This window comes from Panthera pardus, unplaced genomic scaffold (genome assembly GCF_024362965.1).
Source record: "Panthera pardus isolate Hobbes unplaced genomic scaffold, ASM2436296v1 HiC_scaffold_3, whole genome shotgun sequence".
NCBI classification, from domain to species: Eukaryota; Metazoa; Chordata; class Mammalia; order Carnivora; family Felidae; genus Panthera; species Panthera pardus.
The window spans coordinates 9,644,939-9,659,075 of NW_026526876.1; the positions used below are offsets into that span (position 1 = coordinate 9,644,939).

At 52.3% G+C, this 14,137-nt stretch overlaps 1 protein-coding gene across 8 annotated transcripts in view; it reads right to left on the reverse strand.

Annotated features, from left to right (window-relative positions):
• Window positions 1-14,137, reverse strand: part of NDEL1 (nudE neurodevelopment protein 1 like 1) — a 98,053-nt gene that overhangs the window by 40,779 nt on the left and 43,137 nt on the right. For 5 of the 8 annotated variants that reach the window (XM_019413478.2, XM_019413477.2, XM_019413480.2 and 2 more), the window contains one exon: window positions 10,712-10,863. In XM_019413478.2, coding sequence (XP_019269023.2) covers window positions 10,712-10,863 — 152 coding nt within the window. The other 3 variants (XM_053892673.1, XM_053892671.1, XM_053892670.1) reach the window with 3 other exon arrangements.

The window sequence follows — 14,137 nt, forward strand, 5'->3', positions numbered from 1 at the left end:
GACAGGCAACCCCAGCAGAAGACCTGTGGGGGCAAGCGTGACTCTGAATGGCCAACCCCACGTGGTCGCCCGGCCCCAGCACCTGCAAGCTGTGTTCTCGTTTCAAATTTGCCTCTTGACGCGCGCTAGCTGATAAAGGAAGTCCGCCACGTTAATCCTTATAAAACGGATACCGCGCTCCCCCGTGTATCATGTTTTTAACTGCCACGGGACCAGTTTTCAGGTAAGACGCGTGAAGTCACAGGGAAGTGACTCACAAACACGCCTCCTCACCCGGCCCCCATTTTTAGGAAAGACTCGAGCAACAAGCCTCCGTTTTTAAGGTCCAGCTCATGTTCTCAATTTGCTTCAAACTTTGGGGCAAATATAGACAGGAACACAGTCGATGAAGTGAAGCTGGAATGATGAAAAGGCTCATCTTAGCGTCCTCTAACCTCACTGCTGGGACCCATCCCCGGGCTGGCCTCGTTCCCACCAGCAGCCAGCAGCCAGCAGCCAGGCAGGACGGCTCTCTGCCCCCGGACACCTCCCCTTTCCCAGAGGTGCCAGTGTCCACGTTGGCCCTCGGAAGGGCCGGCTGGGAGCAGCAGAGTCGGTACCCGACCGGCACAGGCCTGGGAGACCAAGCTTGTGTGAGGTGAGCCCCCACGGCTCGTCGTTTCCAAGCAGCCAAAACCGGCTCATCTCCTGAGACATGAAACAGAGTCGAGGCCAGCCAGCGAGGCCCCAAGCCTGGAAAAGTGGAGCATACAGCAGAAAAGACCCAAGCTGGTTTCCAGTCCCGGCTTTTCTGTGACCTTGCTGTGTGAGCTCAGGCCCGGAACGGAAACTCTGCGCCCCCTTCGCATCTGAAAGCTGGGCTGAGCCAGCTCTTCCTGCTCTCAGGCCACCTGTATCTCGTTCTCCCCGTCCTCTCCTGAGCTCAGCATTACACCTCCGGCTTCTGCCCTTAACTGAGTTGATGGGGTGCAGTTTCTGGCTATTCTGGGCTGGAAGGAAGCAGAACACTGGCCCCTGCTCGCCTGTGGGAAGGCGTCTGGGGGGCAAGGGGTGGGACGGGCGGTGAAGCTGCGTGTCACTACCTGGGGGGACCGGCGCAGGGAGGGCTCGCTCCTCAAGGGTTCGTGAGAGCCGGGCTAAGCAGGGCATCAGGAGTCCTGGCGGGAGAGCACACTGAGACGGGCGGCTGACGGCTGGATGGGCAAACAGTCCGGGGTCGGGGCGCCTGGGGGGCTCAGTCGGTTAAGAGTCCGACTTCAGCTCAGGTCACGATCGCATGGGTAGGTGGGTTCGAGCCGCGCGTCGGGCTCTGTGCAGACAGCTCAGAGCCTGGAGCCTGCTTCGGATTCTGTGTCTCCCTCTCTCTCTGCTCCTCCCCTGCTCACACACTCTCTCAAGAATAAATATTTTTTAAAAAGTCCGTGGTAACTTTCATGCCTGGTGACATAACGTACTATCTGGGCAAGTACAAAGTAGCCTCTTCAGCCAAATGATCCAAACGGAAGGCGGAGGACAAGACCAAGAAGTCGGCCGGCTTCCTCAGGGGCTCCTGTGCCAGGGGCCGCTGCAGCTACAAAAACACCCAGAAATACAGGAGGGTCTCCTCCTGAAGCCTGCAGCTTACACGGCCCTTTCACGGACCTGGCCCGTGCTCTCCTGGACCCAGAGGTGGCAACACGTGGTAAATGACAGACACATGGGTTCCTGCAGCCAGCGCCCCCCCACCCCCCAGTCATCACTGACCAACAGTCTGCAGGGGATGATCCCAGGGGCGTCTAGCTGGAAGGGAAATCATCTGGGAGCCAGGGGCCAGGATTCAGGGCTCAGGGACTCATCCGTGCCTTAACTGCATTAGTTCTACTTCTGTTTTCCATCTGAGGCTCCTGCATGAACACAGAGACCTGCTAGGTCCTTCAACCTCTGATCGGATCCAATCCTTGCACAGATGGTTGGGAAAGAAGCTGGGAGCAGAGACGAGTTCTCTCCGCAACTGCTCGGACCAGCGCACCCAGGCCCGGCACACCCAGCACCCCGAGGGTCTCTCGGTGAGTCCGCTTACAACACAATCTCCGAACCGACTAACAGGGTAGTTCTGCCCCGTACTAACAGAAGGAATTTTTACAAAGGTATCGGACTTATTCGTGTTTCTTACTTGCTTACAAATTGGATTCGCTTTTCATTCACTTACAGTTTTAAGACTACAGACCATGTGGTTTATTTTCACTCATCATTACAAGCGTTAGGGTTCAGAACCGGACCCACTCGTACAGCCGCCCCAGTCTCCCCGTCCCTCAAATCCAGTCACTTTGCGTCTTTGCTCCCAAACACCCGGCATCTTCCCTCACTTGCCAACATCAACCTGAGGGATGAGGACAGAAGCCCAGAGCCAAGTGACATCCAGCCCCAGAACACGGACACATGTCCTAAAAGCAACACATCCAGAGGGCCGGCTCCTGGATCCACCACCCTGTCCCTCCCTCCTCCCTCTTCCCAGACCACCACGTGCAGCCCCAGGCCTTCCTGGAAACTCCTGGAAACTCCTGGAAATCACAGCTACGAGCAGAGACCGGCACCAAGAACCAGCATGAGAACACCTGCATCAGACACCTCCTCGGGAGACCGCCCAGCTCTTCTTTGCACCGCCCCCCCCCCCCCCAACACACACACAGCTGCCATCTGTCTGCACACCTCGAGTCAGAACCCAAGGGACATTTCTGAACCTGCCTTGCAACTCTGGTCTTCTCTCCCAGGCTGGCAGAAACCCAATAAAGCAACCTCAATCCGTTTCGTTTTGGTTTTTTCTGTGAAATTTATTGTTTCCACATTAAAAGATTTTTTTTCAGGGGAAGTATTTTCTTTTAACCACATGATGATCCTATGCCGCTGCCCAGAGTAGGACACCATCGTAAGTCATTAACATGCCGTGTGAGTTCCGAATAAATAAAAGCTACAAAGCCCAAGTTATATACAAATATCTTAGGCGATAATGTTTACAAACCTATGTACAATAAAACAAATGTAAACAGTAAATGCAGCATGAGAGTAATCAAGATGATCGGGAGCAACCACCTACGGCCAGTCTGCCCACCAGAAGCCCCCTGGATGGGGCCGCTCGACGCTTCCTGACACAAGTGGACAGGCCCTCAGAGGACAAAACAAAACGCCCTGAAAGATGTCGCTTAACTGAAGGACCAGAGAGCTGGCAAGGAGGCTGCTGCCCCCCGCCCCTCACCCCGAGTCTGAGGCACACGGATGAGGAGCAGATGGTGCCCCGGCCCCAGAGGCTCCCGCTAGCTGGGGTCCAGACGGGCATTTCGCTGCTCTGGGAGGCAAGTCTATGGAATGATAACCGCTAAAGTAAAATCAGAAGGTGCAGAAAATGTTCCCTAATTCAGTGACCTTCCCGACCCCCGACCAGCAGCAGGTCACGCGGTGGGGAGTGGAGCTGGCGAACACGCGATCATGAGCGCTGAAGAAGCGTGGGCGGGAGGCGGCGGGAGCTGGGGGGGAGGGGCGGGGGCACGCGTTGACCTGATCTGGGGGAGACCTTCTAGAAGGTCGGCAATGTCTTAAACACAACTAAACCCTATCCGTACAGCTGGGTGGGAGCTATGGGGCAGGCGTGATGATGATGGGTGCTTCTGCATCCAGTGACCAAGGAGTACACGGACGTGCCACCTTGTGACCCACAAAAGTGCAATCACGTGAGACCAACGGCACCACGGCGAGAAGAGGAAATAGCCAGTATTGATATCGCGCAGAGTCCTGGGGCCAGGCAGGGCCCAGCAGCCGCCGCCGCATGCAGCCTGCCCTCTGCCAGCCGTGGGGAGGCAGACGCAGGGGCCCAGGCCGGGCCCGGGCACCGAGGGACGAGGCGTGGGTGTCCTGGGCTGTTGGAGGAGGGCAGGCGCCCCCACCCGGAGGCCGGGCACTCACACACTGAGAGGCAGCATACCCGGTGCTGACGACGGGCGCGAGGAGCCCAGACCAGGAGGAGGAGGCGCTGGGTCAAAGCCGTTTACTGCCCTGTGGGGGTGACCAGAGCACAGAGGGGAAGGGAAGGGAGGGGAGGGGGGAGAGAGAGACACTGTCATTTAAAATCACTCGACACCCGACAAGAAATGCACGTGCCCTCTACGGGCGCTCCCCTTCCGGCCCACAGCAGGATCGCGGGGCCCGGGGAGACAGGCTGCCGGGAAGGCGCCAGCCGGTCAGAGCCTCGAGAACTCGGCGGTGCCGGAGCGAGATTACATGCTCCCCGCTCGGCAACTCCGTCCTGCCAGCCACAGCCCTGACCTCTCCCGTGCGGAGCTGGGCTGAGTGTCTGCCAACGGGGAAGTCGCTAAATAAATGATGGTGCAACTCAACAATGAATTCTATACGGCCATTAAAAACACATGCCACAGCCTTCTTTAATAGCACGGGGAAGTACTCAGAACGTAATTAACACTAGGTAGAATGAGCAGTTACCGACCTGTATGTGTTCAACGACGTGAAGGAAAAAAGTAGTTAGGTGCTAGATTCTAAACTGCAACCTCTTATATAAATGGATGTTACTTCTAGGCAGCTACATCTAGAATGTGCTAGAATGTGCGGGGAGGGGGACGCTACACATATATGTATATAAAATCATATATGTTACGGAAAGAAAATTTAACGAGTTACTTTTCCTCCATCTGGGTAGCGGGTAAATTTTAATACTTTATACTTTTTCTTTGTTTTCCCCATCTCCTACACTACACGTGAATATCTTCACGAGACGGAGGAAGAAGTAACTGTTAAACTGTTTCCCAAGCAGAGCCAGACAGGGGAGGCTTCTCTGCAGAGGCCTGAGTGCCGTGCCCAGCCCAGCCCAGCCCCCAGAGCCTGCAGCCAGCACCCGGCACCCAGGCCCAGAAGGCGCAGAGTGCCCCAGCCCCGCCCAGCGGCCCCCACAGCCACAGGAAGCAGCCGGCGAAGGAGCACAGGGCTGGGACCTCTCTCAGGAAGCCACGCAGCCCTTCCATACTGAACACGCTCCCGGGGAATCCGCCCCACTCGCGACCTGAGAGGCGCAGCCAAGCGCGGGGCCCGCACCGTGCCGCGTGTGCCATCGCTGTCCCCCCGCCACCACTGGCTCATCACAGGGGTCCGGGGAGTTGAACACGGGCTCAAGGAGAGAGGTTCTCTTCAAAGGAACGAGAACAGACACACACACCCTACAGGTTCATCATTTCACACACTGAAGAAGCAACTCGGAGAAACGGGCATGCACAGAGACGACAAATGACCCTGACCACTCTGAAGGAAGAGTTAACATCTGAACTCTGAAGTAGCCAAGCTCAGAGCAGAGATGCTGCCTTTGGAATCAAGCCGGGTACACTCAGACCAAGAGCAAGAGGAGGGGCTCTGGGAGGCGTGACCCCCCCCCCCCAACTCCCTCCCCCAGCGAGCACACCCAGGAGCTCCCCTTTCCTTTCTGGGCTCGGGGAGGGCAGACATCCAGGCTTCATCACCTGTGAAAACTTCAGATCACCCTCTCCATTCTGCCTGTGACTCTCCTCAGGGCAGGGCCGCACCCCGCCTGCCACTACAGCCTCCACGGGACAAGCCCCGGCTGTCATTCAACCAGCCAGTCCCAGGGCCCCAGGACCCACTTCCTACTCCTAGACACTCAGCAACAACAAGGCGGGCCTCCGCTTTAAACATGTGACCACCAGACTCCGGTCCCAGAGCATGGCACAGGCCCCGCTGGGCACCAAGCAGCGGCCGGCACCTGTTCCCCCAGGGACGTGCAAAAACCCCGGGAGAATGGCCCCACATGCAGGTTTAGGGGCTGGGGTTCCTGTATTTTCAAGCTAGATAGACCTTAAAAAACGCCAAGTTCATCCCTATCGTTCTATTACTAAAGAGACCAAAGCAAGCCCAAGCCCAGCCTAGGCTCACCCCGTGAGCTTGTCAACGGGGGCGCAGGCCACATTATCTCTTCCCTGTCTGCGCCTGGTCAGAGGGCACCTGACAGCCCTCGGCAACAACTCCGGTGCTCCCGATGCCGCCCAGCTCTAACGGGGAAAGCAGCAGTGCAATCCGGAATATAAGAGGAAAACAAGTAGGTGGGCGATTCCTCTGTGTGGGCAGAAATGCGAATTCTTGATTTGAAGGCAGGATGATGCACAGAGAGAGTAACAATCTGCCAGGGCCTCTCTGGGCACCTGAGTCAAGGTGTGGGAAGTAAAAGGCCGGGTTGGGGGTGGGTGGGGGGCGAGGGGGAAGAGAAGAAGAAAGAGGAAGGAAGGGAGGGAAGGAACGAAGGGGAAGAGAGAGAGAGAAAGAGAAACAAACCAAAGGAAGGGGAAAAGGAAGGGGGAGGAGGAAGGGAGGAGGAGCAGAAGGAGGAGGCTGTCTGCCGAGGTCCTCTGGGGAACAGAAAGCTGTGCAGTGGGGAAAAGGCTCCCAGAGAAGCAACACCCCCTGCCCCTCACATCTGGTTTCAGGAGCAGCAAAAGAGCCAAAGGGACATGTCCCAGTGGAGAGGGAATGGGCAGGGATGGAGAACCAGATCTGGGAATCACCTACACCAAAAAGGTTCCAGAAGCTATGAAATGTCATGGTCTTACCACCATAGTCTGGTTTGAGAGTCTGAAAAACGGAGAATCTAGCTAAGGGCAGATACCAAGGTCAGCTGTAAAATAGCAACAGAAGAAGTGAGAAGGCAGACAGAGCTAGTCGGGAGGGCAAGAAATCTCTCGTGACAGAGACAAAGCACGGAGACGGAACCCTTCCGAGCAGCAAGGACAGGACGAGAGAAGGCCGGAGGTGCCGCGTGAGTGCCAGCTCCCGGATGAACGGATGCTCACACAAGCCCCAGCAGCTCTGCGAACTGAAAGGTGCATTCCTGACAGGACAGATCGTACACACACAAGTCCGTCTAGAACATTCCGGCATACTTGGGGATACACGAGTGAGTGTGGAGGAGAGAGCCCCCACCAGCACTGGCGCCTGCCTTGAGAAAACAGAGGGCTCCAGGTAGCAGGAAGAACCCTAGTCCCATCAAGTCGAATCAGATGTGATCCCCGGGCCTGACAGGGACACTCCACCCCCTCGCCCAGACTTCCAGCGTCATCACCGCAGCCCCTGACCCTACGTCACAGGGGTCACAGGCCTGCTGGCCACAAGGGCCCCAGGACCGCCACCACCAACTGTCTTGTCCTGCGCGGCCGAGCCAGTACGAAGGGGGACAGTCGGCCCAACGGGAACCTGACAGGCCACTCGCGGGCTGTAAGTTGGTTAAAGCAGAGTCAGCCCCATGCAGTTAGTAACACCACTCTGTTAATGCGTCTTCCACCATATACCATGACTGCGAAAGAAGGAAAAGAGCACAGCAAACAAATTCAGTTACCCATGAACAACGTGGGAAATATGACTTTTTCTTGCCTAATAAAAAAAAAAGGAAAAAACATTACACAGTAATACAAGTACGATCTTCACAGCGTGTCCTCAAAGTGGTCTAGTCTACACCCACCTACACACACCCCAAACGACACGAGCCGGCTTACAGACCAGGGTACATGCTACCACAGAGACGAAGCGAAAGCGGATGAAGAAAACACAACGTTTTCGAGAGAAGTCCGGTGGCTGTGCTACACGTGAGGTTTCGACACAGAGGGCCACCAGTGGCTGAGGACACGGAGCCATGCCGGGGAAGGAGGTCCAGCGAGCCACAGTCTAGAAACCGGCAGAAGCGACCAGACTAGATAAAACCCTGTTTCTGGGAAGCCCTCAGATCGCCAGAACTTACAGGATATTTTCAAATCACATGCACTACTATCTGGGGAGAGGGCGGTATCGTGTGGATCCATGTGGTCAGGCCTCACTGCATCTCAGGATTCTGAGGGAAGGGGAGGGGCGGGGCGGGCACACGCTCGCACCTCCTCTACTGAAGCCCCTCCCTCACCGTGGGGCACTCGTAAGCTCAGTGACAGAGCCACACACACACTCCTCCGGAGCGGGACGCAGGACAGGCAGGTTCCAGAGCCAAAGGCTTTTTAAAATGAAGTTTTTCCTGCTGCTAAAAGTCCAACTACACACTTCTACGCTTCTGTAAGAAATGGTGTTTTTTCTTTTAACCCGCCAGACTGAAAAGTGGAACTGGAGGTGGGCTATTCCCCCCCCTTCCTTCTGCATCGTTAGATTTTATCTAGTCACTGCGGCAGCAGGAAGAAAGGCAGAGTTTAGAGCCAGGCAGGCCAGAAGGAAGCCAGAATCCAAGCAAAGGGGCAAGGAAGGACAAACACAGCAAAAGCACCAGAGTGAGCCTCGGGGATATGGCAACTAGACAAACCTAATTCCAGAAAGAGGTTAATATCGGGGTGTGTATGTACAATCCACATAAACTAAGCACTTGGGAAAAGGCAGGCCCACAATAAGCACATTTAATTCTTACCACAAATAGTTCTATTAAAAATGTGTACTATTTAAGCCAAAACTAAATATCATCTGTAACTGTTTCTCTCGGGAGGCACGCCTCCAGGTTCGGTTACCGAAAATAAAGCCTACACGTGCATCCAGGATGTTCCTCAGGGGACAGGGGCTCCGCGACAGTGCCCAAAGCCCACGCCTGGTTCCAGGTTACTCCGAATCCTCCACAACTACCTTAGACTGGGTCCATCTCTGGGCATCCCTGCCCCGGGGCTCTGCATCAGCGCTCAGGAAGAAGCCAGGAGCAGTGACCCTGAACTGACCATGTTACCCCTCCCTCGTCGTGACTGTTCTAAGGACCCTCTACATACAAGGGCATCCCTCCAACCAGTCCATTTCTGGTTCACGCCTGTTCTCACGTCACAGGGCATCCGAGGCAGGAAGTATGATGCCAGATAAAGACTAATAACTACTCTATTGCAGGATAATTACAAGTTGCAAAAATCACAAGTTGGAAAAAAAAATTAGGCACTGTTTTCATCGCTCAGGAAAACTACCCCTAAACTCCCCCTGTGAACGGCAACTTTCATGTAAAGTATCTATTTATTCCGCTTGCCATTACAGTATGAAAACAGGCACTCCTCAAGATTGCCTGAAACCCCTAAACCTGAGGAAAATTAATTTTATACTTACGCTCCCTGAGGAATCCCAACGGTCAGAATGGAGCTCTGATTCATAAACTGCTATTCTAGAATGTGCTCCTTACTGAAATGTGTATACTTGAAGGAAGAACTCCCGTAAGGGAGAGAGAGAACCCAGAACACTCCGCAAGGGTGGACAAAAGGCGCTGTTCAGAGCAGACTGTGTGCCACATCCAGTCCTCCCTAAATGCGCCATAGTGAGGAGAGCTCCTTTAAGAAACTGAAGTTTCTAGAGGCGCCTGGGCGGCTCAATTAGTTGAGCGTCTGACTCTTGATTTCAGCTCAGGTCATGATCCCAAGGTCATGGGATCAAGTCCAGCGTTGGGCCCTGTGCTGAACATGGAGCCTGCTTGGGATTCTCCCTCTCACTCACTCTCTCTCTCTCTCTCTGCCCCTCCCCCAGTTCTTGTTCTGTCTCTCTTTAAAAAAAAAAAAAAAAAAGGGGCGCCTGGGTGGCTCAGTCGGTTGAGCGTCCGGCTTCGGCTCAGGTCATGATCTCACAGTCTGTGAGTTCAAGCCCCGCGTCGGGCTCTGGGCTGACAGCTCAGAGCCTGGAGCCTGCTTCTGATTCTGTGTCTCCCTCTCTCTCTGCCCCTCCCCTGCTCATGCTCTGCCTCTCTCTGTCTCAAAAATAAATAAAAACATTAAAAAAAAAAAATTTAAAAAAAATAAATAAATAAAAAAAAAAATTAAAAAAAAAAGCTGAAAATCTCTAGACTTGCATCTGTATCGCTTTCATAGAACAAGAACAGCCTCTACGACTCAAAAAACAAGCAAGGGCTCACGGTGCCTCAGCCGCTGTTCTGGGAACAGCTACGTGAGGTGACGCAGTCAGGCTACCCAGACCACGGTCCTAACCGGTTGTAGCCAAATCAAGGCACATCCAAAGGATAACCGCGCAGCGTCGGTCTCTTTCACTCGAGGTACGACAATATGTGCTGACACGGAAAGATCTCAAAAGCCTAAGTCGTGTAGGGGGCAGCAGAGCAATATTTAAGGTACAGCCCCACAGACTCTCAAAAGCATGCGGCAGACGCAGAAAAACAGGACCCTATGTGCCTAGGAATAGGCGTAAGGATGTTTACTCTTTACGCACCTGTACCAGCTGGAACCTGCTGCACTGAGGGCGCGCCACTGCTTCCAACTTATGCCAGTTTTTTTTTTTTAACTCTCAACTCCCCAAAACCACCTTCTCATCATACTGAACCGGTGCCTCCTGAACTGTATTTGATCCAGAGGGTTCATATTTTTCTAAAACGCAGAGTCCGCACGGTCACGACCACAGTGCCCTCGTCCACCCTTACCACAAACTGGCCGAGAACGTCTCCCAGCACCCTGACCACAAGGACAGTACCACGGCCATCCTGAATACCCAGAGCCTAACACTGCTGCCTGGCAAGAGTCTGCCTCCCGAGACGGAAGCCTCAGAGCTCCCAGGGCAACAGACTCCATGGGGACCTGAAGACAACAGATTTCGGGTCCCCTGAGATCTGGGTGACACCATCTCAGGTAGGCTTACCGGACAGAGTTTACCTTTCCGAAGTTCAATAAGCTCGCTTAATAACGTGCTACGTCACTGCTCCAAACTATCATTTAAAAGGTCCAAGACTTACCCTTTGTCAAAGAAAGACGTGTGTCCTGATCGAGGGAACTTTGTGCTGTCGCTGTTCATCAGCCCACAGTTAACATTCCCTGAAAGATAGGATTTTCGTGATGCCTGGTCCTTTGCAAAATTCCTGCAAGCCGCTAATTTGGATTCTAAAGCCTACGGAAAGAAGGAGGAATGATCTGGTTGTCAAAACAGTAGCTGCACATAAAAATCTGCATTTTAAGACACTTCTATTTCAAGACTAAAATTGTACTTTCTCAGTGGATAATGGTAGCCATTTAAGCCACAATCACCTCACTAATAGAAAGAGGGGATATTTATGCTGACTCCAACATCATGAGCTCAGAACAAGTTATTCCCCTCAGTGTTACCAAGGATTACAGCTATAATCCTGACCTTCACTAAGAAAAATGTGGCACAAGTAGACAGAGACAGATGCCAGGTTCCTTTCTGAGTTGTGGACTATTAGAGAGCCATTCATTTCCTACATGCAAGACACTCATTCATTCAAATACTTGCTGAGTGAACACCGTCCTACAGCACGACCTGTGTCTGAGGGATCAGTAGTACAGACCTGCAGTCTGACACTCGGGAGAAGAGGGGTCTAGAAATGAAGATTGAGAAGATATTCACGCCAGGGAGTAGACAAGGTCATGGCTGTGAATGAGATCAGGAATTCAAGGACAGAACTCTGAGTAAAATCAACACTGAAAGGGCACGCATATGAAGACCCACCAAGATGACAAAGAGAACGAGCAGGAAGGCAGGAAGCAGACCTGACACAGGATCAGAGAAGCAAAGAAGGCATCACGTGCACATGCTCGCTCTCTCTCAAAGAAAGAAAAAAGGGGGGAAGTGCCTGGGTGTCCGGTTGAGCTGAGTCTTAATTTCGGCTCAGGTCACAATCCCACTAGTGAGATCGAGCCCCCATGTCAAGCTCCCGCAGAGCACGGAGCCTGCTTGAGATTCATTCTCTCTCCTTCTCACCTGCTCGCACTCTCGCTCTCTAAAATAAAACTAAAAAAAAAAAAAAAAAAAAAAGGCATTTAAAAAAAAGTCAGTGTTGAGTGTTTCAAGAAGAAGTAGGACAGAACAAAGAGCATCCATTGGGTTTGGCGGTGCTGAGATCATCAATGAGCAGGGGACAGAGCCCAGACTGGGCTGTCTGGGGAGCATGAACGCGGTAAAAAATGCTAACAATAAATGAAGACACACTTTCAAAAAGCCTTGCTGTGAAGGGAAGGGAGAAAGAGGGTGACCGTTAAAGAGAGATATAGGGTAAAAGGAAAGAACGGATGCTTTTACTTGGATTAAACACTGTAGGATTCGTAATACACAAACATCACATACAAAGTATGTACATGACACATAACGTGTAACCCGTAAAGATGACATACAAATATTACAACACAGTAAAACGCTAAAAATATAGGAGACACCGACAAGAGGGCTGGAAGACCTGGGATCCAAGGCACAGAGGGACAAAATCAGCCATGGGCAGAACATGATACTTTGACCACGGAGATAAAAAGGGAGAATGGCTACAAACACAGGCGATGAGAGGAGAGTAACAAAAGAAGGTAAGAGGGGAAACGAAGAAGTTGAAATCAGATGGCCTTGATTTCTCAGTGGAAGAGGATGCAGGAGTGGGGATGGAGCTTCCAGTTCAAGTCAGCGGACAAAGGAGGACAAAGAAGTGGAAAATGAAACATCCCTAAGAGCACGCAGGGCTGGCAAATAACCGCAGACCAAAAGCTCTGGTGACGTCTGGGAGGCAGGCTGTCAACTCCATGGATAAACCACACAGGGACTCCCAAGGTCACCATTCGGGCACCATTTCTGAATAAATCACTTAACGTAATAAGCAAAGCAAACAAGGAACAAAGAAAGTTGCGGACAGGAAGTCCAGGAACACGCAGAGCCAACCCAGGGGCGAAGGGCAGAGAACCGCAGCAGAGAAGCCACGAGCCTATCCAAGCGCAGGCGGGGAGGGACCGTGAGAAGCTGAGAGACACGAGACCTGGCAAAGAAAGGCCTGGCTTCTTCCACCCACCAGAAGAAGGTGGTAATTGAGAGCGCCAGGAAAAGGAAAAAGGAAAAAGGAAAAAGGTAATTGAGAGCGCCAGGAAAAGGAAAAAGGATACAAATAGGAAAAAACTGGGCATATTTTGAGTAAACCATAAAAAAACAAATGCTTGACACACGGTTGAGTCAAGAGCCCAGCTCCTGCTCTACGATGGACAGTACACGGGGTGGGGCAGAACACTGTAGACGCTACAAGTTTTCAGTTTTTACAACCAACCAGTGGAGAGTGCAAGATGGGACAGAGAACTCACAAACACAACAAGGAGCTGAGAGTGTAATAAATTGAGAAACAGAGGTTTAAGCATGTCATTTAAAGTTATAAAAATAACCAAGAGACCAAAAAATAAAAAACTGGGGGGATGTGAGTTAACTTCATCTTTTTGCTTAAAGCTGAGAAGTCAAGACACCAAAAAATAAGCACATTATTTGAGTTATGGAGCTAAATACCATAATTCTTGTAACAAATGGGATTTTAAAAACGGTTAGGAGAAAACATTATGTACTGTATGAAATAATTTTTATTGTTTTTTATACTAGGCTAAAATGCAGATTTAGAATTACTCTGATGGTCAGAAAATCACTGTATCGGCCAGAAAAGGCAGACACGGGACCCTGTACCGTGGCCTCCCATTTCTTCATTATGTGACGCATAATGCAATTTCTGCTTTTTTCAGAAAATATCTCTCACAAAAAAGTATGTGAAGGGGCAGTGGATAGCAGGCAGTTTCAGGGGCAGATCACTGAGAAGGGAGGTAGAAGTCGCCGAGGGAAACAGGAAAGGGAACCAAAGCAGGAGACGCTAACTTCACAGTGGCATAAATCCACACAGCTACGTAACTGCTTCCTGAGATCCAGGTTCAGGGAAGGAGAGGTCCAACTGCTTGACTGATCCAGACGGCAGGTCTCGTCCATGGCCAAAAAGATGACGAGTCAGCAGTGACAGAGTAAGCCATCTGTGGGATCACGGATGAGCACAAGAAATGAAAGCAAGAGATGGCTAAAAGGCCAAGAGGCTCCCACCACTGTAAGGTCAGAGAGTAGGTATTCTAGAAGGAAAAAACTGAATAAGCAGTAAAACGAGTTTAATATTTCAAAAGCCCAACTGTTCTGGAATACCGGGTTAGAGCCAAGGAGACAGCACAGAAGCTCAAGTGGCCAAGGAGCAGTAAGACAGACGTGACTAAGACGAGGAAGGCCCGTCACGAGCCAGTGCTGAGTCCTGCAGAGACAGCTGAGGGGGTGGTCGGGGGGGGGGGGGGGGGGGGGGGGGAGACTACAGCAGGAACAGGATTCAGGAGTGGCACAGAACACATAGCAGGCCACAGAGCAATCAGTGTAGAAAAAG